Source organism: Oncorhynchus mykiss, chromosome 16, assembly GCF_013265735.2.
Source record: "Oncorhynchus mykiss isolate Arlee chromosome 16, USDA_OmykA_1.1, whole genome shotgun sequence".
In the NCBI taxonomy this organism is placed as follows: domain Eukaryota; kingdom Metazoa; phylum Chordata; class Actinopteri; order Salmoniformes; family Salmonidae; genus Oncorhynchus; species Oncorhynchus mykiss.
The window spans coordinates 55,537,601-55,565,024 of record NC_048580.1 but is presented as its reverse complement, the minus strand read 5'-3'; the positions used below and the strand labels follow the sequence as shown (position 1 = coordinate 55,565,024).

The following is a 27,424-nucleotide window of genomic DNA, read 5'->3' as shown; positions in this document are numbered from 1 at the left end:
ATGTTGTTATTGGATCTGATTTGAATACTGCTTGAGGATCCGACCCTTTTTTTCAATTTTCACCTAAAATGACATACTCAAATTTAACTGCCCATAGCTCAATACCTGAAGCAAGGATATGCATATTCTTGATAACATTTGAATGGAAACACTTAATTTTATGGAAATGCAAAATTAATATAGGAGAATATAACACATTAGATCTGATAAAAGATAATACAAAGAAAAAAACGTTTTTTGTACCATCATTTTGAAACACAAGAGAAAGGTCATAATGCATTATTTCAGTCCAGGCGCAATTTACATTTTGGCAACTAGATGGCAGCAGTGTATGTGCAAAGTTTTAGACTGATCCAATGAACCATATCTGTTCAAAATGTTGTGTCAAGACTGCCCAAATGTTCCTAATTGGTTTATCAATACATTTTCAAGTTCATAATTGTGCATGGTATTATTTCACTGTAACAGATACTTATTTTCCACCATAATTTGCAAATAAATTCATTAAAAATCCTACAATGTGATTTTCTGGATTTTTTTTTCTCATTTTGTCTGTCATAGTTGAAGTGTACCTATGATGAAAATTACAGGCCTCTCATCTTTTTAAGTGGGAGAGTGTGGAGTGTGTTGCCATGTAGGCTATGCTGTGTAGGTGTGTTTATGATGTTATTTCATTATGGACATTAAATCATGAAATAACAAGTCAATACGTATGAAACAACTATCAGACTGGAGGGGTGTGAAGAAACCATTCCTTTATTGGTGTGAAGTCTCAGTCAGGATGAGGGGCTAAAAACAGTGCTCTACACCAGACCCATGTCCACTCACACACTAGCTACATGGGGTACAGGGTGTGTCGCATCAAAATGTGATTTTTATTTTATTTTAACGTTCACCTCACTCAGACTACAGCAGTACTCATGACTTTCTCTAGGATGGGTTCGATTGTGGGGGAGTGGAGTACTGAACTTACAAGGGGCCAACTCAATGGATCAAGGGTCAAAACCACATCAATGACAGTTATCAGAAATAGCATATTTGCTTTTTTCGAATCCTTTGATTCATACTTCGTATTCTCGGAGAGCGGGTGTTGCCAGAAGTGTTTTCGGGTTGACGTTTCCATGACAATGGCATGTTGCAGTGGCGCTGGTAGTGGTCTACTTGGCATTGGCGGAGCTGCTGAGCATCTTGCGGACAGCCTGCGCAATGGCGTCACGGTCGATGCCGAAGATCTTGAGGAGCTCAGTGGGTTTGCCGCTGCGGGGGACGTGGGCCACGGCCATACGGTGCACGTTGAAGCCGGTCTCATTCACCACAGCAGAACACACCGCCTCCCCCAGGCCACCTAAAGAATTACAACCACATGTCAGTCAATCACATTTATATAGCCTTTTTACAACTAAATAAAACCTAAAATGCAAGAGTGCAGAGTTCTATTTTCTGGGTCTTAGAATTTGTGCAGAGGTTTGTCCTAAGACTCCATATGTCACATCCGCTCTCCTCCTCTTTGTTTGTGCAGTTTAGCCCCACTGTGCTGTACAGAATGTACAGTAGCTGGCCAGTCAATCTGATCTATACATCAGCTTTGTCTTCCACCTCACTGACACTGTAACACGGTCACCTCCACAGCCCCCTGCGTCTTTCTTGATCCTCCCTGACAGGCCTCCCACCACCTTCTCATTGACTGACCATCAGGCCGGCGGTGGCGAAGGGGGGCCGGGTGCGAGAGAGGGTGTTCCTCCACTCTACTTTAGTAGCCATCTGCACAATGGGGGTCCTTGAAGCCTGGGCCTCTCCATATAGCCCCCTATCACAGCCTCCCCCCTTCCTCTCCCTCACACACCATCTTCCCACCCCCTATGGCTTTGAGTGGACGCCCAGCCCCCCCACGTCGCCCGCGCATGCACACCTGTCATAATGCACTATTCATGCTCATGTGTAGACAGGGAATGGGGGTGGGGGTTGGAGGTTGTCAGGGCATGGCTTCTGATGGTTGGGGGTTAGTTAATGTTAAGATGCGGACTGTGGCACGGCTGTGCTTATTCTTTTCTTTGTTTAGTTCCTTCAGCAGACAGTATAAATACCAAGGGACAAATAAGGCAACTGTGCCAAAATAAACACCCACACATTTTTGGACTTGCTTTTATCTAGGTCAGTGAAAGCCCAACGGCCAGAGCAGAGCTGAAATGTAAAAAAACATTGAGGGTTGATAGTCTCTTCTCCTCCTCCTGCACATGCTCAGGCTTAGAGATTTAAGAACTGATACAAATCACATGAATGTCTCGCAACTGCATAACTATCTAAAACTGCATACCTCAGAGCCCAGTGCTATATATTGTATTCCACTGGAATAAGATAACCTGAGTCCAGAAAGCAGCCTGTGTGTGCAGAGTACCCACCCTCGTAGTAGTGGTCCTCTACTGTGACTATGCGGCCCCTGGTGGCCTTGGCGTGCTCGATGATGGTCTTGGAGTCCAGAGGCTTGATGGTGAAAGGATCAATCACTCGAATGTTGATCCTCTCTGAGAGAGAAACAGAGCATGTTATACAATACTCGCAGTACAAATTTCTTCAGTTCAAATGACGGTGTTTCATCTATTCACGCAACACCAGATAAACAGTAGAGATGAATCGACAGACTTCTACAGTGCTGGAGACAGATGCTAGAAGTACTCTGACTCGGTTGTTGGGGTGCACATGCTTATTGATAGAGTACCACCATCAGCCACCACTGTTGGCAGTTAACCCCAGAACATTATGAATGGTCCAATGCCTTAGTGGGACAAGTCTCACAACAAAGTCTCAGTGTGCGTGTGTGTGTGTGTGTGCATTACTCGGATGACGTTGATGTCCATCAGTCCCTGGGTGATGAGCACATTTCCTGACAGCCAATGTAGAATATTGAGTTCCAGTGAAGGATCTATGTAACTTTCCCGAAAGGACTGTTCTGTACCTTTCTTTAGCATTTCAGCAGCTGCCAGTGCCTCGTGTAGGGTCACGCCTGCTCCGATCACTGTCACATGATCATCGTTGGTCTTGTACACAACCTGACAGACATGGGATGGAGGTTTCTATTATCTAGGCATATTTATATTTAAAATTATTTAGCAAGCATGTTAGTACTATAAGAAAGTGATCTACTGTAAGATTTTCATTAGTCATTGTGTATAGTACATCTCATATATCATTGTCTCCATACCTTTGCCTGCCCCACATGGAAGTCTTCGTTGCTGTTGTAAAGAACACTGTTCTCTGGGCGACTGGTTCTGATGAAACACACACCCTGAAACAGAGATGAAACATGTCAATCAGCCTCTGGACTTTCATTACCTTGTCATTTATCAGACAGGTTTATTAAACAGCGACTCAGCCATACTCAGCAGCTGTGTGAACCAAAGATATTGGAAAGTGAGCACATAGCATGAGGCAGATGTGATAGAGAGGGTTCTAGGTGCAGGTTAGTATTTTTTGTCATAAATATTGTTCTGGAGGCAGCTCTGCAGAGTGGTTACTAGCTGGCACAGCCACAAAGTCACAGCTACAGGACTGTTTTGCTAGTACAGACTGGAATATGTTCCGGGATTCATGCGATAGTGTTGCGGAGTATACAACATTAGTCACTGGCTTCATTAATAAGCGCATTGACGATGTCGTCCCCACAGTGACCTACGCACAGTACAAATCCCAACCAGAAGCCATGGATTACAGGAAACATTGCACTGAGCTAAAAGATAGAGCTGCCGCTTTCAAGGAGCGGGACACTAATCCGGACGCTTTAAGAAATTCTGATAAACCCTCCGACAAATCATCAAACAGGCAAAGCATCAATACAGGACTAAGATTGAATCCTACTACACCAGCTCTGATGCTCGTAGGATGGGGAAGGGCTTGCAAACTTCACAAATTATAAATGGAAACCCAGACAAGCTAAATGCCTTCTCTGCTAGCTTCTGTGCAAGCAACACGAAACCATGCATGAGAGCACCAGCTGTTCTGGAAGACTGTGTGATCATAACTGCATGTAGCGGATGTGAGTAAGACCATTAAGCAGGTTCGGAGGGCAAGACAGATTACTAGGATGTGTACTCAGCGCATGCGCTGACCAGCTGTGTTCTTAGTCCCCTTCTGCACTCCCTGTTCACCCATGACTGAGTGGCCACGCACGTCTCCGACACCATCATTAAGTTTGACTATGACAAAACGGTGGTAGGCCTGATCACTGACGACGATGAGACAGCCTATGAGACAGCCTATAGGGAGGAGGTCAGAGACTTGGCAGTGTGGTGCCAGGACAACAACAACCTCTCTTTCAACATGAGCAAGACAAATGAGCTGATCGTGAACTATAGGAAAAGGAGGGCTGAGCACACCCACATTCACAGGGCTGTAGTGGAGTGGGTAGAGAGCTTCAAGTTCCTTGGTGTCCACATCATTAAAGAACTATCATGGTCCAAACACACCAACACAGTTATGAAGAGGGCACGACAACACCTATTCCCCCTCAAAAGGTTATATAGCTGCACCATCGAGAGCATCCTGACTGGTTGCGTCACCGCTTGGTATGGCAACTGCTTGGCATCCGACTGCAAGATGCTATAGAGGGTAGTGCGTACGGCCCAGTACATCACTGGGGCCAAGCTTCCTGCCATCCAGGACCCCTATACCAGGCCTAACAATTTTCACACACACACACTCTCGCTGCTGCTAATCTCTGCTTATTATCTATGCATAGTCACTTTACCCCTATCTACATGTACATATTACCTCAATTACCTCGACTAATCCGTACCCCTGCACATTGTATCGGTACTCCTGGTATATAGCCTCGTTATTGTTAGTTTAATGTGTTACTATATTTCCTTGAGGTTTCTTTGCTAATTTTTCTTACTTGTTGGTTTAGGGCTCATAATTAAGTATTTGGATTCAACACGTGACAAATAAAATTGTAATTGATCAAATCAGATTTTAAATCAAACCAAAAACACACTGCTAACTCTAATATCTAACCCTAACCTTAAATTAAGACCAAAAAGCACATATTTGTTTTCATACATTTTTACAATATAGCAATTTACAATATATAATATACAATAACTACAATATGGTTTAGGTTTTGCTGCCGGCCTATCTAAGGGGAAATCACTCAGTTCTGCCTCCAGGTCAAAACTCATGACAATAAATGTCAACCTGTGTGCTGGGTACCTTTGTGTTAGCAGCCAGCTCCACAGCTTTCTCAGTGGAGACACCGTCGCTAGGGTAGAAAACAGTTGCCGTGGGAATGGCTCTGAACATGGCAATGTCTTCAAGGCCCATCTGAGAAGGTCCATCCTCTCCTAGAACACACACACATGCACACATACACACACAAACATGCATGCAAGTCACACACAATAGCATTTGGGGTGTATGGGGCGGCTTAAAGTGAAAGCTACAGGGCAGGCATGCGTTCAGTGGGGCGAGTCGGCGTGGGCATGCAATGTACCTGAGGAACCAAAAGGAAACCTGGCCGCCCCGCCACCACCACTTCCATGACAGAGAGAGAGAGGGGGAGGGAGGAAACGAGTGCTGGCCGGAGCCACACTGATACAGTAGTAGATGGACGGAAGAGACGGAAAATCAAAATTCAGGATTCAGGAAATAATACAGGATCACAAGGCGTGAGGCCAACTACAAGGAAACGATTCAACCCACTGCAAGAGTGTTACAAACATTTTCAAATCGAAACCAACTGAAGACACAAACCTTCCTCGACTAAACAGTGTTAGGGGAAGCACTGTGTTAACACTGTGTGACAGTGAGATAGGTCTTCTGCAGTGGACTGAATCGGTCCAAGAGGAACCAGCGCTGAGAGCTACGTCAGGTTAGGATCACAGTGAGGAAGTCACGGGTCACTACACCGGGGGTGGGGGGTGGTCAAAGGTCAGTGGGCGGACTGACCGATGGACACGCCGCAGTGGGAGCCACACAGATTGATGTTGCTCTCAGAGATGGCAGCCATGCGGAGCTGGTCGTAGGCACGTGTGAAGAAGGTGGCGAAGGTGCTGGCGAACACCACGTTACGATCCCGCGTGGCGCAGCCCACCGCAATGCTCACCTGACAGAAGAGGAGAGAGAGGATAGGTAAAGGAGAGTAAAAGCCTGAGTAACTTGTGTTCTCAAATTCTGGCCAAAGTGTCTCACATTCCTTAGAAATAAAAGGAGGGAGCCATCATCTTAAAAATTCATATGGGAGAAATGGGATGTTTGAGCGATTCAATTTCCTGTTAGCCCTGAGAAAGCCCTTTCCCCTGTTCCCCGTGAGGCCCTGCTAAGGGGATGGGGCCTGTGTGAGCAGTTAAAAACGATCATTGTCAGTGAGAGTTTTTACTCAATACAATACACTATGTTTAAACAATACCATCTACATTAAGTATAGCAAAGCACAGTGTGTCGTTTGCTAGCATAGAGCATTATTGTTGTCACTGACCAACAAGATACTTGAAAGCCAACAGAGCATTAAATGCCCCAGTCCCTTAACAATATTCATATATGTGACAGCATGACTTGGGTAATGAATTAATCTAAATAACATCAGAACTATATTTGACTCCTCTATTGTCTGTGTGGGAGTCACAATGAGACACAGGCCACAATACGGCTTCATTAAGCCTGCTAATGATGCCTCAAAGAACATCAACTGGAATCCTGCAGAGACATTACTAATGATGAGGAGGTCAGGGCCCATATCCACAAAGCGTCTCAGAGTAGATGCTGATCTAGGATCTGTCCAATCTTATTCATTATGATCTAAAAGGCCAAAATGATCCTAAATCAGCACTCCTACTCTGAGACACTTTGTGGATACAGGACCTGGTCTCTTAGGCAACCAGGCAGGAGGAGTAGAAGGATTGATGCCCTAGAAGTGAGGGGGTAACACTGTGTGTGTCAGAGGTGAATCATTTAGATATGAGGGTGGAAAGCAGCAGAAGAAGCCGCTTTAGACTATAGTGATGGATAAAGTGGAATTACGTGTTTGTCATTCTACAGTCGTTCAAATACAAAGACGTAGGCCTACAGTATGAATGGTTTGGATGGAACTTTTATGATCATTTTGGGTTGACGTCACATAGTGCTATCAACAACAGCTTATCATTGTTATTTTGTGATCAGTACACTTTTGTTCACCCTACTAGACCTAGACTCAGGTCAGATATGTGGCACTGGGTGTCAGCTGAGCTTACCATGTTCTGCTCAGCGATGTAGCACTCAACGTAGCGCTCGGGGTGCTCATTCTTAAAGAGCTCAGAGAAGGTTGAGTTCTTGGTGTCTCCATCCAGAGCCACAACATGCTCGTTGTAGCGGCCCAGCTTAGCAAGAGCCATGCCATAGGCCTTCCGCGTGGCAATCTGCAGCCAAACACAACCAATGGGTTAGTTCATTTAAAACACAGTTCAATATAGCAGCCCACCATCTGTCTGGGTCATGAGCAAGTCAATATACATTTTCCATGTCTTGTTCCAGGACTTAAAGCATCTCTCTCAAACGCTCTTGTTCTTTCTGTCAAGTACACACACGCATGTGTACACACACACACACACACCTTCTCTCCGAGTTTGTAGTTGGGTGCATTGGGCATGCGGACGTTGCGCAGGCTGACTGGCAGTGAGTCCTCGGTGGGCGTAGCGGGGTACAGGCGCTTGGTGGTGTTCATGATGCGCGCCTGGATGTCCTTCATCACCCCCTCAGCCATCTCCTTGGGCAGGGGCTTCCCATGCCAGCCCATCTTGTCCTCTGCAGCTACAACACACACAAAGAACATGATGAAATACATACACAGACAGAGACACACACAGATAGACATTGATCAGAGAAGGCACACTACCTCACACACAGCAAATACACCTTTAGTATATCAGCAATGACAAAATTGGAGGAAATCTGCTTTTGTTTTATATCTAGATGACATGATATCAGTATCGAAATGTCATAAGTTACATATTGCTCAACACTCCTCTCTCTCATCACAATGCCTTACACGTGTGGCCATCAAAGACCATTCTATAGGTCAGGGTTCCACTTCAAAAACCATATGCTTATGACAATAGGCAGACAAAGGCCAGTGATCTGAGTATATAATACACATCCCGAGGGATTACTAGGCTGCTGCAGCAGAAGCTCTAAAGCAGTGCCTAGATTACCACAGGTTTAGGTGCCCTTCATAGAAAAGACAGGAGGGCTGAGTTGGGTCTATTAGACTTGACCCATTTTAAGGGACAGGCACAGACTAAACCTTTGTGATTTCAGGATTAGTGTGGTCTGGTAGTAGGTATTCATGACAAAGCAGCTCCCGAGCACCACAGATATGTTTGAACGTGAAGGGTAGAGGGGAGTCTGTCAGTAGCACAATGAAGCTGTGCTGGTACATTTGTGTATGCATGAAAGGCGCTGCTGCTGGCATAGTTTTAGGGCTTGGTTAGTCTCTGGGTGTACCTGTCTGTACTAGTGTATCAGTACATGTACCTATAGAGGAGCATGGGATTGGGTACCTGTAGAAATGTGTGTGTGTTTCTGTAGGTACCTGAGATTCCCTTGCCCTTGATGGTTTTGGCAATGATGGCGGTGGGCTGGTGACGGGGTTGGCTCAGAACCTTGGTCAGCTCCTCCACACTGTGCCCGTCCACAATGATGGCATTCCACCTACACACACACACACATACTTAATTTACTGGTGCCAATACCCGGTGGGAGTAATTTACATGCTCAGGCCCATAATCATGGTCTCTAGGCCACACATTTTCTAGGCTTTCTCCCAGTACCCACCCAAAGGCCTCGCAGCGTTTCTGGTACTTCTCCACATGGTGCTGCAGGGGAGCCGGGTCACTCTGACCCAGACGATTGATGTCCAGGATGGCCACTAGGTTGTCCAGCTGGTAGTAAGAAGCGAAGGACATGGCCTCCCACACAGAGCCCTCAGACATCTCCCCATCACCCAGCAGACAGTACACATTGTAGCTACAGAGGGAAAAACAGACGGACAGACACAGACAGATAGACAGGGGCAATTAGAGGCTTGCAACATCACAGCAGCCAAGCTTTCATAAAAAGTAATAAACAAGTAAAGTTATGACTAATATAAATGACTAATCCACAACTTTCAATTCATTGCCACCTAATGGCTAATGGGATGAAACGCAACACAACAGAGCAGAACAATAATAATAACAATCTCTTCCTCACAATAATCATCTTCAAAATGAGCCTCCCTCCCCGCACAGAGCGAACAGGAACAGTTGACCCCACCCTTGGCTCGGAGCTCCAATCATCCTGCATGGTAACAGGGTCTGACAGCTTTCCACTCAAATAGACATTGTCATTAAAGCGAGAAGATAGACTGAGACATGGCACGCATTCCGGGCCAGACCGCCTGGGGGAAAAAACATTCCAGAGCCCAGAGAGGGATCCACAAAACACCTGGTCCAGATCCCCTCTCCCGGTTATCTCGCCACAGCACCTCTCACTACACAAAGACAGACTTCCCTGCACCAACACACTGTTTAAACCTCTGAGCTGCAATTAAATTTGAATCAAATCAACACAATCTAATAGGCTACATGATGTTATATGATACAATATCAGTGTGTTGACTCACTGCTTGCTATAACATGAGTTGATGATAATGATGATTATATAACTCATTAATTAGATGGTAATGAAGGGCAAACGTAGAAATCTAAATATGAATGGATAAATGACTGTTCTATTGCTGTGGAGGAATGACACTGTTTAAAGAGCTATTAAGTCAAAAGCTGTGATGGAGTAGGGGATCTGAGGTAACCCTTCAAATGTGCATACCGGTGAGTGTGTGTGGCTTAAAACAACACACACTGGGGAACGTATCCTACACATTCTGAGGGGTTACTGGGCTGCTGCAGGTCTAAAGCACTGGCCGGATGAGGCCGGGGTGACATGCCCCTCGTGACATGTGCCAGGATAACCATGCAGTTTAACCTATAATTTAAGCTTCTATTTAAAACAGGTACACAATTGAGCTGAACCAATATTCATTCATTCACTCTCTCCTCTCGCCAGGTGAGAATATTATAGAGGTGAGAAGAGAACACATCATACTGACATCTCACATGGAGCCCTCAGGCTCATCTGGCTTACATAGAACCAATGAACAGGAAATGTCTTAAAACCACCCTCCTGAACCTTGCGCCAAATTGTTTTACGTTCTGCTTCGATTTGGTTTGGTTTAGCTAAAGCATGGATAATCACATTCAAACTCCCCATTTACTAAATCAAATAAACACAGTGAATTAAACAGGGTACTGTAAGCGTGAGGCTTTATTAATGCTGTAATGTGGCATTTTCACTTGCTAATCCTCCTGCTAAGTGTATCTGACACATTCACTCATTTGATTCATAGCACACTCTATTTATCTGGGACCCTGGCCTATGCATGTAGGGCTGTGGATGTTTGGGTCACTGACTGTAATAGGAAGATTGCTTTAATTAAAACAGTCGTACATACAGACAAGTCACGGTTGGGGCTGGATGCTACAGTAGCTCACTTTGACAAGCTGTTCTGAGTACTGGAGCACACTCACTCACTAATTACTCATTCCCAGAGAGACACACTCAATTCAATTCAAGGAGCTTTATTGGCATGGGAAACATATGTTAACATTGCCAAAGCAAGTGAAGTAGATAACATACAAAAGTGAAATAAACAATAACAATGACCAGTAAACATTACACTCACAGAAGTTCCAAAAGAATAAAGACATTTCAAATGTCATATTATGTATATATAGTGTTGTAACAATGTGCAAATGGTTAAAGTACAAAAGTGAAAATAAAAAAACATAAATATGAGTTGTATTTAGAATGGTGTTTGTTATTCACTGGTTGCCCTTTTCTTGTGGCAACAGGTCACAAAATCAGGTTTGTTTTCTAATTCGTTGTGGATCTGTGTAATCTCTAATATGGTCATACATTTGGCAGGAGGTTAGGAAGTGCAGCTCAGTTTCCACCTCATTTTGTGGGCAGTATGCACATAGCCTGTCTTCTCTTGACAGCCAGGTCTGTCCACGGTGGCCTTTCTCAATAGCAAGGCTATGCCCACTGAGTCTGTACATAGTCAAAGCTGTCCTTAAGTATGGGTCAGTCACAGTGGTCAGGTATTCTGCCCCTGTGTACTCTCTGTTTAGGGCTAAATAGCATTCTAGTTTGCTCTGTTTTGTTGTTAATTCTTTGCAATGTGTCAAGTAATTATATTTTTGTTTTGTCATGATTTGGTTGGGTATAATTGTGTTGCTGTCCTGGGGCTCCGTGGGGTCTGTATGTGAACAGAGCCCCAGGACCAGCTTGCTTAGGAGACACTTCTCCAGGTTTATCTCTCTGTAGGTGATGGCTTTGTTATGGAATGTTTGGGAATCACTTCCTTTAAGCAGGTTGTAAAATGGTAATGTCTCTTTTCTGGATTTTGATAATTAGTGGTTATCGGCCGAATTCTGCTCAGCATGCATTATTTGGGGTTTTACGTTGTACACAGAGGACATTTTTGCAGAATTCTGCATGCAGTCTCAATTTGGTGTCCCATTTTGTGAATTCTTGGTTGGTGAACAGACCCCAGACCTCACAACCATAAAGGGCAATGGGTTCTATAACTGATTTAAGTATTTTTTTGCCAGATCCTAATTGGTATGTCGAATTTTATGTTCCTTTTGAAGGCATAGAATGCCCTTCTTGCCTTGTCTCTCAGATCGCTCATAGCTTTGTGGAAGTTACCTGTGGCGCTGATGTTAAGGCCAAAGTATGTATTGTGTGCTCTAGGGCAATGGTGTCTAGATGGAACTTGTATTTGTGGTTCTGACGACTGGATCTTTTTTGGAACACCATTATTTTGGTCTTAATAAGATTTACTGTCAGGGCCCAGGTCTGATAGAATCTGAGCAGACAATCTAAGTACTGCTGTAGGCCCTCCTTGGTTGGAGACAGAAGCACCAGATCATCGGGTGCTGCAGCCTGTTCTAGTGCCCTTGCCAATTCATTGATATGTATGAGGGTGAGGCTTTAAGCTGCATCCCTGTCTCACCCCATGGCCCTGTGGGAATTTGTGTTTTTTTACCAATTTTCACTGCACACTTGTTTGTGTACGTGGATTTTATAACGTTGTATGTTTTCCCCTCAACACCACTTTCCATCAGTTTGTATAGCAGACCCTCATGCCAAATTTAATCAAATACTTTTTTGAAATCAACAAAGCATGAGAAGACTTTGCCTTTGTTTTGGTTTGTTTGTTTGTCAAGAAGGGTGTGCAGGGTGAATACGTGGTGTGCCGTACGATAATTTGGTAAAAAGCCAATTTGACATTTGCTCAGTACATTGTTTTCATTGAGGAAATGTAAGTGTCTGTTGTTAATGATAATGCAGAGGATTTTCTTCAGGTTGCTGTTGACGCATATCCCACGGTAGTTATTGGGGACAAATTTGTCTCCACTTTTGTGGATTGGGGTGATCAGTCCTTGGTTTCAAACATTGGGGAAGATGCCAGAGCTAAGGATGATGTTAAAGAGTTTTAGAATAGCCAATTGGAATTTGTTGTCTGTATATTTTATTATTTCATTGAGGATACCATCAACACCACAGGCCTTTTTGGGATGGAGGGTTTTTATTTTGTCCTGTAGTTCATTCAAGGTAATTGGAGAATCCAGTGGGTTCCGGTAGTCTTTAATAGTTCATTCTAAGATTTGTATTTGATCATGTACATGTTTTTGCTGTTTGTTCTTTGTTATAGAGCCAAACAGATTGGAGAAGTGGTTTACCCATACATCTCCATTTTGGATAGATCATTCTTTGTGTTGTTGTTTGTTATGTGTTTTCCAATTTTCCCAGAAGTGGTTAGAGTCTATGGATTCTTCAATTACATTGAGCTGATTTCTGACATGCTGTTCCTTCTTTTTCCGTAGTGTATTTCTGTATTGTTTTAGGGATTCCCCATAGTGAAGGCGTAGACTCAGGTTTTCTGGGTCTCTATGTTTTTGGTTGGACAGGTTTCTCAATTTCTTTCTTAGGTTCTTGCATTCTTCTTCAAACCATACAGTTGGTGAATGCAAGCATTTCACGAAACCGATCCTCAAAACCTAATGTCTACCTAGCCCACCACTCCACCCTGGACTTGAACAGCCTTTACATCCAGGCCCACCTCTACAAGGTAGCAATCACAAATTAAGCCAGGACGTTACCCTCAACCATAGCCCCAGCATCTCACAGAGGAGCAACAGAGTAACGGACACCCCTCCCAGACCAGCAAGACCCCCTCCCAGACCTGCAAGACCCCCTCCTGAAGGACCAGTGCTGAGAGAACCCACGCCAAGAGGACCTACACCCAGACCATAGCATCACCAGCCAGACACCAACCAGCTAAGACCACCCCAAGCAAACCCTGGCCACACCTTATATAGGCGCCTTCATATCAGACCTATGCCCCTTCTGCACACCCCATGCCCCCCACACCTGCGGCAAGGAACTCAACAAAACAGCAGAGCATACATCCTGGCAGTGAGCAGAGCAACAGGCCCAACCCCCAGTATTACACCCGCCCAAGTCCCATCCTGCAACCTAAGAGGTATGTATCAGATGCTCAACATGCTACTGTACTACCTACTGTGATGGTCAGGGCCTAAACCACACAAAAACAACACTAGACACTATGGAACACAAAGATTTTACTATTTCATCCTGGAATATACAAGGTCTGAGGTCATCTGCCTTTCGTCTAAATAGCAGGAACCTAGACTTCATCAAAGAAATTGGAAATACAGACATTGTTATCCTACAAGAAACATGGTATAAAGGAGACGGACCCACTGGTTGCCCTCTAGGTTACAGAGAGGTGGTAGTCCCATCCACCAAACTACCAGGTGTGAAACAGGGGGTATGCTAATTTGGTATAGAAAAGACCTAACCCATTCTATTAAATTAGAATAAGGAAATGAACAACAGAAAACTGTCCTCATGTATTTGCTACCTATATCCCCCCAATAGAATCCCCATACTTTAACGATGACAGCTTATCCATCCTAATGGGGGAGATCAACAATTTCCAGGCCCAGGGACATGTACTTGTCTGTGGTGACCTAAATGCCAGAACTGGACAAGAACCTGACACCCTCAGCACACAGAGGGATAAACACCTACAGTGCCTTGCAAAAGTATTCACCCTCCTTGGCGTTTTTCCTATTTTGTTAAATTACAACCTGAAATGTACATAGATTTTTATTTGGATTTCATGTAATGGACATACACAAAATAGTCCAAATTGGTGAAGTGAAATGAGATTTAAAAAAAACTTGTTTTAAAAAATGTAATAAATTATAAATGGAAATGTATTCAACCACTTTGCTATGAAGCCCCTAAATAAGATCTGGTGCAACCAATTACCTTCAGAAGTCACATAATAAATTAAATAAAGTCCACCTGTGTGCATGATCTGTCGCATGATCTCAGTATACAGTTGAAGTAGGAAGTTTACATACACCTTAACCAAATGCATTTAAACTCAGTTTTTCCCAATTCTTGACATTGAATCATAGTAAAAATTCCCTGTCTTAGGTCAGTTAGGATCACCACTATCTTTAAAAAATGTGAAATGTCAGAATAATAGTAGAGAGAATGATTTATTTCAGCTTTTATTTCTTTCATCCCATTCCCAGTGGGTAGGAAGCTTACACACTAATTGAGTGTATTTGGTAGCATTGCCTTTAAATTGTTTAACTTGGGTCTAACATTTTGGGTAGCCTTCCACAAGCTTCCCACATGTGGGTGAATTTTGGCCCATTCCTCCTGACAGAGCGGATGTAACGGAGTCAGGTTTGTGCTCGCACACATTTTTTCAGTTCTGCCCACAACATTTCTATAGGATTGAGGTCAGGGCTTTGTGATGGACACTCCAACACCTTCACTTTGTTGTCCTTGAGCCATTTTGCCACAACTTTGGAAGAATGCTTGGGGTCATTGAAGACCAATTGCGACCAAGTTTTAACTTTGTGACTGATGTCTTGAGATGTTGCTTCAATATCTCCACATAATTTTCCATCCTCTTGATGCCATCTATTTTGTGAAGTGCACCAGTCCCTCCTGCAGCAAAGCACCCCCACAACATGATGCTGCCACCCTGTGCTTTACGGTTGGGATGCTGTTCTTTGGCTTGCAAGCCTCCCCCTTTTTCTTCCAAACATAACAATGGTCATTATGGCCAAACAGTTCTGTTTTGTTTCATCAGACCAGAGGACATTTGTCCAAAAAGTACAATCTTTGTCCCCATGTGCATTTGCAAACTGTTGCCAGGCTTTTTTATGGCGGTTTTGGAACAGTGGCTTCTTCCTTGCTGAACGGCCTTTTAGGTTATGTCGACGACTTGTTTTACTGTGGATATTATACATACTTTTGTACCGGTTTCCTCCAGCATCTTCACAAGGTCCTTTGCTTTTGTTCTGGGATTGATTTGCACTTCTCGCACCAAAGTACATTAATCTCTAGGAGACAGAACGCGTCTTCTTCCTGAGCGATATGACGGCTGCGTGGTCCCATGGTGTTTATACTTGCGTACTATTGTTTGTACAGATGAACGTGGTACCTTCAGGCGTTTGGAAATTGCTCCCAAAGATGAATCAGACTTGTGGAGGTCCACAAATGTTTTGCTGAGGTCTTGGCTGATTTCTTTTGATTTTCCCATGATGTCAAGCAAAGAGGCACTGAGTTTGAAGGTAGGCCTGGAAATACATCCACAGGTACACCCCCAATTGACTTAAATTATGTCAATTAGCCTATCAGAAGCTTCTAAAGCCATGGCATAATTTTCTTGAATTTTCCAAGCTGTTTAAAGGCACAGTCGACTTAGTGTATGTAAACTTCTTACCCACTGGAATTGTGATACAGTGAATTATAAGTGAAATAATCTGTCTGTAAACAATTGTTGGAAAAATTACTTGTGTCATGCACAAAGTAGATGTCCTAACCAACTTGCCAAAACTATAGTTTGTCAACAAGAAATTTGTGGAGTGGTTGAAAAAACTAGTTTTAATGACTCCAACCTAAGTGTATGTAAACTTCCGACTTCAAACCTGTTCTGAAAGGCCTCAGAGTCTGCAACACCACTAAGCAACGGGAACCACCAAGAAAATGGCACCATGAAGACCAATGAGCTCCAGGTCAGCGACAAAGACCAGGTCAGGGACAACGTTGTGGAGAAGTACAGATCAGGGTTGGGTCACAAAAAAATATCAGAAACTTTGAACATCCCATGGAACACCATTAAATCCATTATAAAAAATTGAAAGAATATAGTACCACAACAAAACCTGCCAAGAGAGGGCCGCCAACCAAAACACACAGACCAGGCAAGGAGGTCGTTAATCAGAGAGGCAACAAAGCGACCAAAGATAACCCTGAAGGAGCTGCAAAGCTCCACAGTATAGATTTGAGTATCTGTTCAAAGGACCACTTTAAGCCGTACACTCCACAGAGCTGGGCTTTACGGAAGAGTGGCCAGAAAAAAAGCAATTTCTGAAAGAAAAAAATAAGCAAACACATTTTGTGTTTGCCAAAAGGCATGTGGGTGATTCCCCAAACATACGGAAGAAGGTACTCTGGTCAGACTAAAATTGAGCTTTTTGTCCATCAAGGAAAACGCTAAGTCTGGTGCAAACCCAATACCCCTCATTACTCCAAGAACACCATCCCCACAGTGAAACATGGTGGCAGCATCATGCTGTGGTGATGTTTTTCATCGGCAGGGACTGGGAAACTGGTCAGAAATTAAGGAATGATGGATGCCGCTAAATACAGGGAAATCCTTGAGGGAAACCTGTTTCAGTCTTCTAGAGATTTGAGACTGGGACGGATATTCACCTTCCAGCAGGACAATGACCCTAAGCATACTGATAAAGCAACACTTGAGTGGTTTAAGGGGAAACATTTAAATGCCTTGGAATGGCCTAGTCAAAGCCAGACCACAATCTAAATGAGGATCTGTGGTATGACTTAAAGATTACTGTACACCAGCAGGAACCCATCTAACTTGAAGGAGCTGGAGCAGTTTTGCCTTGAAGAATGGGCAAAAAACCAAGTGGCTCTACAAAGTATTGACTTTGGGTAGGTGAATAGTTATGCACGCTCAAGTTTTCCGTTTTTGTCTTATTTCTTGTTTGTTTCAAAATAAAAAAATACTTTGCATCTTCAAACTGGTAGGCATGTTGTGTAAATCAAATGATACAAACCCCCCCAAAATCTATTTTTATTTCAGTTTGTAAGGCAACAAAATAGGAAAAATGCCAAGGGGGGTGAATACTTTCACAAGGCACTGTACCTGGAGGTGACAGCAAAAGGGCAAGAGGGTAAGTAATAATATGGGGAGGAGGTAGTTCGGTGTGCTATTTACAGATTGGCTGTGTACCAGGTACAGTGATCGGTAAGCTGCTCAGACAGCTGATGCTTAAAGTTAGAGAGGGAGATATTCCGAGATTTTTGCAATTCGTTCCAGTCATTGGCAGCAGAGAACTGGAAGGAAAGGCGGACGAAGGAAGTGTTGGCTTTGGAAGATGACCAGTGCAATATACCTGCTGGAGCGCGTGCTACGGGTGGGTGTTGCTATGGTGACCAGTGAGAGCTGAGATAAGGCGGGGCTTTATCTAGCAAAGACTTATAGATGACCTGGAGCCAGTGGGTTTGATATGTGGTGAGGGCCAGCCAACGAGAGAGCATACTGGTCGTAGTGGTGGGTAGTATATGGGACTTTGGTGATAAAACTGATGGCACTGTGATAGACTACATCCAGTTTGCTGAGTAGAGTGTTGGGGGCTATTTTGTAAATTACATCGCCGAAGTCAAGGATCGGTAGGATTGTCAGTTTTACGAGGGTGTTTGGCGGCATGACGGAAGGAGGCTTTGTTGTGAAATAGGAAGCCGATTATAGATTTAATTTTGGATTGGAGATGCTTAATGTGAGTCTGGAAAGAGAGTTTACAGTCTAACCAGACACCTAGGTATTTGTAGTTGTCCACATATTCTAGGTCAGAACCGTCCAGACTAGTGATGCTAGTCGGGCGGGAGGGTGTGGGCAGCAATCGGTTGAAGAGCATGCACTTAGTTTTACTAGCATTTAAAATAATTTGGAGGCCACGGAAGGAGTGTTGTATGGCATTGAAGCTCATTTGGAGGTTTGTTAGCACAGTGTTTGTTAGCACAGTCATTTGAGAAGCCAAGGCTATTGAGTCTGCCGATAAGAATGCGGTGATTGACAGTCGAAAGCCTTGGCCACGTTGATGAAGACGGCTGCACAGTACTATCTTTTACCGATGGCAGTTATGATATCGTTTAGAACCTTAAGCGTGACTGAGGTGCACCCATGACCAGCTCGGAAACCAGATTGCATAGTGGAGAAGGTACGGTGGGATTCAAAATGGTTTGTGATCATTTGCGTCTAGAGTGTCACCCACTTTGAAGAGGGGGATGACTGCGGCAGCTTTCCAATCTTTGGGGATCTCAGACGATACGAAAGAGAGGTTGAATAGGCTAGTAATAGGGGTTGCAACAATTTAGGTGGATAATTTTAGAAAGAGAGGGTCCAGATTGTCTAGCCCAGCTGATTTGCAGGGATCCAGATTTTGCAGGTTGCTGCAGGGGGTGCTGAGATGTTGGCCAGGGTAGGGGTAGCCAGGAGGAGAGCATGGCCAGCCGTGGAAAAATGCTAATTGAAATTATTGACTAGCGTGGATTTATTGGTGGTGACAGTGTTTCCTATCCTCAGTGCAGTGGGCAGCTGGGACGAGGTGCTCTTATTCTCCATGGACTTTACAGTGCCCCAAACTTTTTGGAATTAGTGCTACAGGAAGCAAATTTCTGTTTGAAAAAGCTAGCCTTAGCTTTCCTAACTGACTGAGTATTACGCTCTCAGAGAGTTCACAGTCAGTCCACTGACACCCCTATCAGATCACAGCAAAAGCACACTCTACTTGAACAGAGCTATTCTCAATCATGAGGCATCAAAGCCAAAGTAACTGAATAATATTAAGAAATGCTATAGATGGAAGGAAAGTAGTGTGGAAATCTACCAAAAAATAATTAGGCAAAAACAAATTCAATCCCTTCTAGACAATTTCCTGGACAAAATGTTCCACTGTAATAGTGAAGGTGTAAACTTGGCAGTAGAAATCCTAAACAGTACATTTGACCTCAGCTTCCTTATCAAATAAAAAAATTGCAAGCAGACAACCTAAGAAAATTAACAACAATGACAAATGGTTTGATAAAGCAAACACCATTGTATATACAACCAATATTTATGTTTATTTATTTTCCCTTTTGTACTTTAACTATTTGCACATCGTTACAACACTGTATTTAAACCTAATAGGGCATTTGAAATGTCTTTATTATTTTGAAACTTCTGTGAGTGTAATGTTTACTGTTAATTTTGATTGCCAACGCAAGTGAAATAAACAATATAAACGTGTTTCCCATGCCAATAAAGCCCCTTAAATTGAATTGATATTTAATTGAGCGAGAGCGAGAGGGATATGTAAGAGAGTGAGCCAGTGCGAGAGAAAAGGCAAGCGCAAGAGAGAGCAAGAGAGAGAGCGGGAGAGAGAGAGCGCGGGAGAGAGTGAGCGGGAGAGAGGGCGAGCGAGCGGGAGAGAGAGCAAGTGGGCAAGAGCAGGCGAGAGTAGGCAAGAGCAGGTGAGAGTAGGCGAGAGCGTGCGAGTGAGAGAGAGAGTGCAAGGAAGAGAGAGAGTGCAAGGAAGAGAGAGAGCAAAAGAGAGAGGAGAGCGCAAGGGGAAGTAGTGAGAGAAAAGAAGAGAGATGAGGTTAAGAGCAAGAGAGGGAGAAGATGGCGGCTCTCTCGCAGCCCTGATTATTAGAGCAGAAGAATTGACTGAACACAAAATGCAGAGAAGGCGCAACCAACCCATCACACATATACATTATATGTCAGACTGCTCTGTTATAGGACCAAAAATGAAACCAGAGAATAGCAACAACAACAAAATCACAGTATCTCTAATAAACCATTTTAAAGTACTTCCCTAACCCCAAAGTACAGCCCAGCTATCCTACTGTTATATATTTGTATATGGATTCAGATATGAAGGTGAATCTGCTTGTCATATGCAGATTGCCATAGGCAGTATTCCAGGCTCCATTGTTTACCAGTGTTGCCACGTGGCCATTCTTGAACAGACCTCGTTTCTCACAACAAAGACGCTGGCTTCCATACCATATTCAATGATGAAACAGCCAGCCAGCCTGTCTCCACGACACCACATACAAGATCAGCTATGGCTGTCAGCCTGCGTCTACTCTCCTGACAGGAGGTGAAACGTCAGATCTTCTTACTGTTTGCAGTGTGCACCATGAGTATAGATGTGTGTATTGTGTACATGCAAGCTTTGTCTATGGATGGGTCTCTTTATGCCTATGTGTTGGAAAGTATCACTGTGTATGTTCATAGTAGGTGTGTCTGATTTATCTAATTGCACATATTTCCTTGTGCATACTCCCCTTTGTATATTCCCAATGCATGTAATTATTTGTGTTAGTCAATCTGTCTGTGTTCTGGTTTAGCCAGACAGCGTACGATCACACAACTAAAGCATGAACTTAGAAGGGTGTTATGCATCTAATGGAGTCATGTGCTAAACTCCATATTATGTGCCGAGGTGTGTGTGTGTGTGTGTGTGGGAGAATGGTATTTCACCTGGCCTTGTCAAAGTATTTCCCAGTGTAGGCCATCCCACAGGCAGCACCCAGACCCTGTCCAAGAGAGCCGGTGGCCACATCCACAAACTGCTGCTTCTGTTAACACACGTAAACATATACAAATGTTAAGACACTACACAAACACGTCGCAGCACACACAACATGCATAAACATGCATTACACCATCAAGCACACATTACACAAACTCATCAAACATTATACAAATTATGCAGTTAAACATTGCACAGACATCTATTTGCGAACAAAGACGAACTACTCAGTCATAACACACCCACATTCAGTCTCAGTGAAGACTTTACTGTGAAATGCTTAATACAATACAATTAAATCCACATGAATGGAGCTACAGTATATACAGGGAGTACCAGTACCAGATCAATGTGGAGCTATATACAGGGAGTACCAGTACCAGATCAATGTGGAGCTATATACAGGGAGTACCAGTACCAGATCAATGTGGAGCTATATACAGGGAGTACCAGTACCAGATCAATGTGGAGCTATATACAGGGAGTACCAGTACCAGATCAATGTGGAGCAATATACAGGGAGTACCAGTACCAGATCAATGTGGAGCTATATACAGGGAGTACCAGTACCAGATCAATGTGGAGCTATATACAGGGAGTACCAGTACCAGACCAATGTGTATAAGTATAAGGTATTTAAGGTAGATACTTTTCACAAAACACACACACACTTCCTCTCAAACACACTTCCTAAACATACACATTAATTCAGTGCTCATGGTAACTGCTCAACAGGGCAAATCAATGTGTAAGTATTAGGTGAATAGGCACTGAATCTTAGTTGAGGGAATCAGTGGGCTACTCACGTGTGTGTGAACAGAGCATGGCATTACTGTGTATTCAGACACAGGGCCTGGGGCCACCTGTCTCTGTCACACAAACACATCTTTGTGACATACAGTCTATACCACAGTACATAGTGGGTCTTGTGTGCTCAGACTTCCTCTCTCCAACAAGGGAATACCAGTGCCCTGAAAATGGACATGTCTGGCTTTGGAAATGAGGACAAATTTGACCCTGTTAGTTGTATTTCATAAGAGAGGTAACAAGCGGTAGTGGATGAACGGGTTTGTAAGGAACAAAGGGCTAAATATAAATCAGGCTTGTGGAAGAGTGACACTCTGGGTTAATGGAGTTAAGAGGTTATTTGTGGACCAAACAGGGTTGTGTCTTGTGGATTGATGGGTCACTTCCTATTCCTGTTCTTACCGGCACAGGATGTCCCTCCAGGATGGAGTCGACCTTACGGAGGTTGAGCAGCTCGCTGTCCTTCAGGTAGCCTGCCTCAGCCCACACTGCATACAGCACCGGTGCCGCATGACCCTGGAGGAGAGAGAAAGAGCGAGAGGGACACAGAGAGAGAGAACGGTCTCACAGATACAAGTCACTCTTAGACTTCATTGAGTAGTAGAAAGAGACTTTGTTACCATCACACAGACATGACCGCATTCAGACAGAACATACACAACGGGGCCTTAGCTAATGCAAGCACACTTCAATAATTTACGACAACCACCTTTCATAGCAGAGCTGTTATTCCCTATGTTACACTCTCACATACAGTATCACACTTTGTGCCTGGACTAATTTCAGTTCTGGGATTGGGAACATTATCCCAAACCTTCTTCCTTCCCTCCAAATGAATTAAGCTCCAGTAGTCTCAATAGGATTACGACCACGCCTCCCGGTCTGTCTCCTAAAGCAGTGGTTCACAAACTGTGGAACTCAGTCAGGCTTTGAATTTACTCTTGAAAGTAAATAGAATGCACAAGGTGCCATTTCAAAAGTGGTTAGTGCAACAGCAATTTTCCTCATCATGTCAATCATAGAGAGCTATTTATAACTTGTCAGAAATGTCCAGTTGACCATCTAGCTCATGTCAGCTAACGTTGATGCGGGATATTCCCCAATGATGAAAGGGGGGCATGAGTGAAAAGGTTTGGGAACCTTGGCCCTAAAGAATCGCAGGTCCCAGATTACAGGTTTAAAGCAATCTGACTGGTTAAAATCCTATGAATATACAACTGTCCATCCATTCATCAGGTTGTTTTTTGAAAATGGTATTAGTTTAATACAATGCCCTAGTGCTTGCTAAGGGCCCTAACCACTCTCTCAATCTACGGAACAATCTGGCCTTAATGGCCATGTACTCTTATAATCTCCAGCCGACAAACAGAAGAGTAGAGGCCACCCCTCAAAGCCTGATTCCTCTAGGTTTTTTCCTAAGTTCCAGCCTTTCTAGGGAGTTTTTCCTAGCCACTGCTTCTGCGTCTCTTGCTCTCTGGGTTTTAGGCTGGGTATCTGTATAATCACTTTGTGACAACTGCTGACGTAAAAAGGGCTTTTGATTGATTGACTGACAAACTTGATTAAACTGTATCTGAGGCCGATGAGGCCATTAGGGAAGATGCAGGGCTGCTACAGGAGGTCTGACCTTAGAGGTGAACATGGATTTGGCTGACAGGACTGATTAAGGCAGGGGAATGAGACTGGTACGGCATTTTTTAAATTGTTCCCCTCTAAATCAGGGACTGATTTAGACGTGGGACACCAGGTGTGTACAATTCATTATCAGGTAGAACAGAAAAACAGCAGGCTCCGGATCCCGTAGAGTAAGAGTTCAATACCTCTGGTCTCTAGACCATAGAAATATAATCCCCATTCAAGTCAATAATAATTATATTTCTAGACAGGGTTAGAGTGGTACCTTGGAGAGGACGAAGCGGTCATTGTTGATGTTGCGGGGGTCCTCAGGGCGGTACTTCATGGTGTTGAAGAAGAGCACAGACATGATCTCTGCCACACTGCAGCATGATGTGGGGTGTCTGGAGGGCAGAGGACAGGACAGGGAGTCAGACCAGGGCTCTGACTGACACATACACACACCTCCATGCGCTCAGGACACTGCAGTGTAGAGCAAGAAAGTATAAACACACACACTCGCCATAAATGATCTACAATCAGTTTACTATAGACTATTTCATTGCACTCCCATATATTCAGTAGACACACACACAAAGTACTGAACAGACACTGTCCTGTGATGTCATTATAGGAAACAAATCCATCTTTAATGGAACTTGATCACTGATATTGAACGCTGATATTCATTCTTCATTTAGTGCAGGGGCTGGCCTACAGTCTGCCAACTGTAAACTTCATGTTGTGATAAAGCTTTAACACTCAATGCATGTGAAACGTGTTATTTTCGCTCTTTTGCCTTTGACTTCACATTAGTGAATTAATTCACAACAATCAATCTGCTGTCTGTTAGATAAGGCAGACCCTCTTCCATACATTCAGTCAGGGTTAGACAGTTCCTCAAGCAATGAGCTGGAGGACATCATTGTGATCATTCCATTGCACTTTAAAGTTGTATTATAGCAGACCACAAATTCTCAAACCACAAACACTCCTTTCTCCTTCATTGCCAAAACTCCATGCTTGAGGTTAAATGCAAAAGATATCAATATTTAAACAGTTTAAAAAAATAATCTATAACATATGAGATTCCAAACAGAGCATGCCTGTTGTAATCACAATAACACAGGTGCCTGGTACCCACCAAAAACGGAAACGTTTTAAATCAACCTGAAACGGAAAGGTGGTCAAATAAGACTAAATTAAATGAAATGTTGATTGGATGAAATAAACAATGAACAGGTGAAAGAATGAACACATAAAAAGGTATATTTTAATTGTGCCTTGGACTTATTTGTTGAGGTGGAAGTACACATTTATTAAAAGGTTGTATCCTCAGACATTGTGGTTATTATGCGTCAATAGCGTATTTTATTTGAGCTGTTAACTATACTGTAATAAAAAAGGAAATAAGAAAAGGGAATTAATTAATCTCTCAAAATATAAAGAATATTTATTCTACCCCTATACCAAGGACAAGCCTGAAAAATATGAATAGAAAGGGGAGTGATTGTCCTGGTCGCGGTGGCCTGACGTATCATCAGCCAGTCGCAAATCGTTCCGCTCTGCGAAGATGATGGCCACTGGAGGCTGAATTTACTCAGGAGCACCAGGAACGAGCGCGGTCTCTTTAGTTGCGGCGAAAGCGGGTCCATTCCACATACTCAAAAGCCCACGTCGCCACCACGCGTAAAGACCCATTCTTTACGGAATCATAATGAATGGGTTTGCTCTCAAAAAATGCATTCAAAAATAAATGGGCATTAAGATACTGTACAATCGAAAATAATGCACCTGCTTCGAGTAGCCCAGTCTATTAGAACGTACGAGGCTACGACATTATTAACTAAAGTTCACAATGTTATCTCTGCATATTTGATATATATGGTATCTGCATGGTTTACATCCCACATTTAAGACATGTCGATGATTAATGCCAAATGGATGGCATTGAAAGGGTAGAATTAAGAATAGTAGTAGCCTGTTCTGGAACAATGCGTAATATGCGCATAAAATGGGCATACAATGTCCGAGCCATGGCTATTACGCATGTAAACCCAACACATAGCCTGCACGGATGGACACCTCATATTACAAATTTTTCTTTTGAATTTAAAGCATTGAAGCATGGCGCTTACCCGCTGCCTGCAGCAGTTGTAGCCTTTATAGAGTTGATCCTGAGCCGGTTGGCTACGTTCCGAAGTGCCTGCAGAGTCTGTTGGTCGGGTTTGTGATAGTCCTCCATCTGTGCGCAATTCTGTCAAAAATACACTTAAAAAATAAAATACTGTACCAACAATGTCAGGGTCAAGACTATGAAATATGTGCGGGGGATAGAGGCAGAGAGAATGACAGATAGAGGGGCGTGTTAGTAAACCTATGATTGAATATGGCTAATCTAGAGCAAAAAGGAGATTGACAGCACACGGGCTCAACAAACACAGAGAGGTAGGGTGCGTATGTAGCAGCGCAAAGTATGCTACATCCCAAACAGTTACGCATGGACGAAATGGGGAAGGCGGAGTTGCCAAGGCCAAGTTGATTGGACTTTAACTGCCACGCCCCCGTCGCCACTACGCGTCACAGGCCTCCCCATACTGTCGCTCCTACGGAAGGGCCAGGCGACAGCAGGGGGCCGGCCATGTTGAGATGTAGAAGGCTACTCTCTGCTAGTGCTGTCAAAGACCAGGGGAAAGTGGATGATTGCATACAGGTCTACTGTAGGTCATTACCTATAATATGTTCTCCATTGGTACAGTAGTAGTCAGAAATATTTTGTTGTTGGGAAAACAGCCAACTTCTACAACTCTACACATTTTGACAGGGGGCAAAGAGAAACATTTTATAATCTCATGCTATTCTAAACATTTTGCCATGAGGCTGAGAGAAACATTTTATAATCTCATGCTATTCTAAACATTTTGCCATGAGGCTGAGAGAAACATTGTATAATCTCATGCTATTCTAAACATTTTGCCATGAGGCTGAGAGAAAATGTTCCAGATTTAAAGCAAATTTCCTGCAATTGTAAACATATTGTTATGCGGCAGAGAGAAAATGGTGCAATTTTATAGCTAACCTCGTGCTATTCTAGCAGTTTTAATGCCAATTTCCTGCTATTCTACACATTTTGCCATTCTTGTCATTCTATTTTTATGACATGTTCGATACTATCTGGGGAGAAGGGGGTGTTTTTTTTAAATGGCATATTTTACAATTTTTTTTTAGGGCTGTGTGGTATATAAAGTTAATTAGGTCTATTATATCATGGGATTGTAGTTAAATAATTAAAGAACTCCAGTGCTAGGGTTGTTAAGGATGGATAGGGGAGGGTTCACAAATTACACTGTACTAATCTAAAATAATTATAATCTATACTCCCACAGCATTGACCTGACTCATTCAAATGCACTACACAACTGCACCATTCATAACCAAAATCTGCCAACTGGCACCCCGGATGTCCATGCTCACTCTCTTCAGTCTTTTTGCTATGCGAAATGGGGAAGAACCTGTGAACAAAAGTGGCACCATGTGCTGATTGAAAATGTGGCCACTACTATACAGTATAAAACAAAGGCTGGAAGAATGGGGCGTACTGGGAATAGTGTGGTAAAGAACACTGGCATCTGGGCGACTGGGACAGACATTGAGGTAGGAATGTAATTTTCTGAAGAAAAACAAAATAAAGTAACCTTGCTGCCCTCTATTGGCTTTTTCAAGATATGCCTTGAACTGCATCTCAATCATCCAAAATGGCCACCTCTCCTTGTCTCCACCTCTCCAAATGCTATGACACCAGGGGTGCATCTCAATAGTCCAAGGTGGTTTCATTTCCTTTCCTTCATTCTCACTGACATGATAAACTGGTTAGATTACAGCGGATGGAGAGGGAACGAGGAGAAGAAACCACCTTGGAATACTGAAATGCACCCCTGGTGTAATAGCGTTTGCCTTTCAGTTTGACATTGCTGGGTGTAATGACTGCAATGGCCAAAACAGAAAATCATTTAAGAAAAGTAACTCATTTCAGCAAGAAATTGAAATCATTTGAGAGAAAACTTCACTTAATCTTTAATATCACAAAATATTTATAATAAACAAAAGCACAGAGTGACAGAAAAAAAACGTAAAAAATGACATGGTTCATTAGACAAGTTAACTCATTAAACTAACACTGACAAATAAGAGGCATACTTTAACACAGTGTA

At 43.3% G+C, this 27,424-nt stretch overlaps 1 protein-coding gene across 1 annotated transcript; it reads right to left on the bottom strand.

Annotated features, from left to right (window-relative positions):
- Positions 1 to 724: 724 nt before the first annotated feature.
- Positions 725 to 25,719, bottom strand: LOC110492333 (transketolase). Its single transcript, XM_021566560.2, has 14 exons — positions 25,352 to 25,719; positions 23,500 to 23,617; positions 22,002 to 22,115; positions 20,741 to 20,838; positions 8,800 to 8,991; positions 8,558 to 8,676; positions 7,580 to 7,776; positions 7,221 to 7,385; positions 5,938 to 6,094; positions 5,203 to 5,333; positions 3,200 to 3,283; positions 2,954 to 3,047; positions 2,400 to 2,522; positions 725 to 1,345 (listed from the first exon to the last, which is right to left on the bottom strand). The coding sequence occupies exons 1-14, from the start codon at positions 25,456 to 25,458 to the stop codon at positions 1,158 to 1,160; spliced, it is 1,887 nt and encodes a 628-aa protein (XP_021422235.1). The 5' UTR covers positions 25,459 to 25,719; the 3' UTR covers positions 725 to 1,157.
- Between the last annotated feature and the right edge of the window lie 1,705 nt (positions 25,720 to 27,424).

Bases quoted from the DNA above. Each gene is read 5' to 3' on its own strand.
- LOC110492333 (XM_021566560.2), bottom strand. From the start codon at position 25,458: ATGGAGGACTATCACAAACCCGACCAACAGACTCTGCAGGCACTTCGG. The intron at 6,095-7,220 runs GTAAGCTCAGCT...CTCTTCTGTCAG, and splicing joins ACATCGCTGAGCAGAACATG to GTGAGCATTGCGGTGGGCTG. The intron at 5,334-5,937 runs GTCAGTCCGCCC...TGTGTGTTCTAG, and splicing joins CCACTGCGGCGTGTCCATCG to GAGAGGATGGACCTTCTCAG.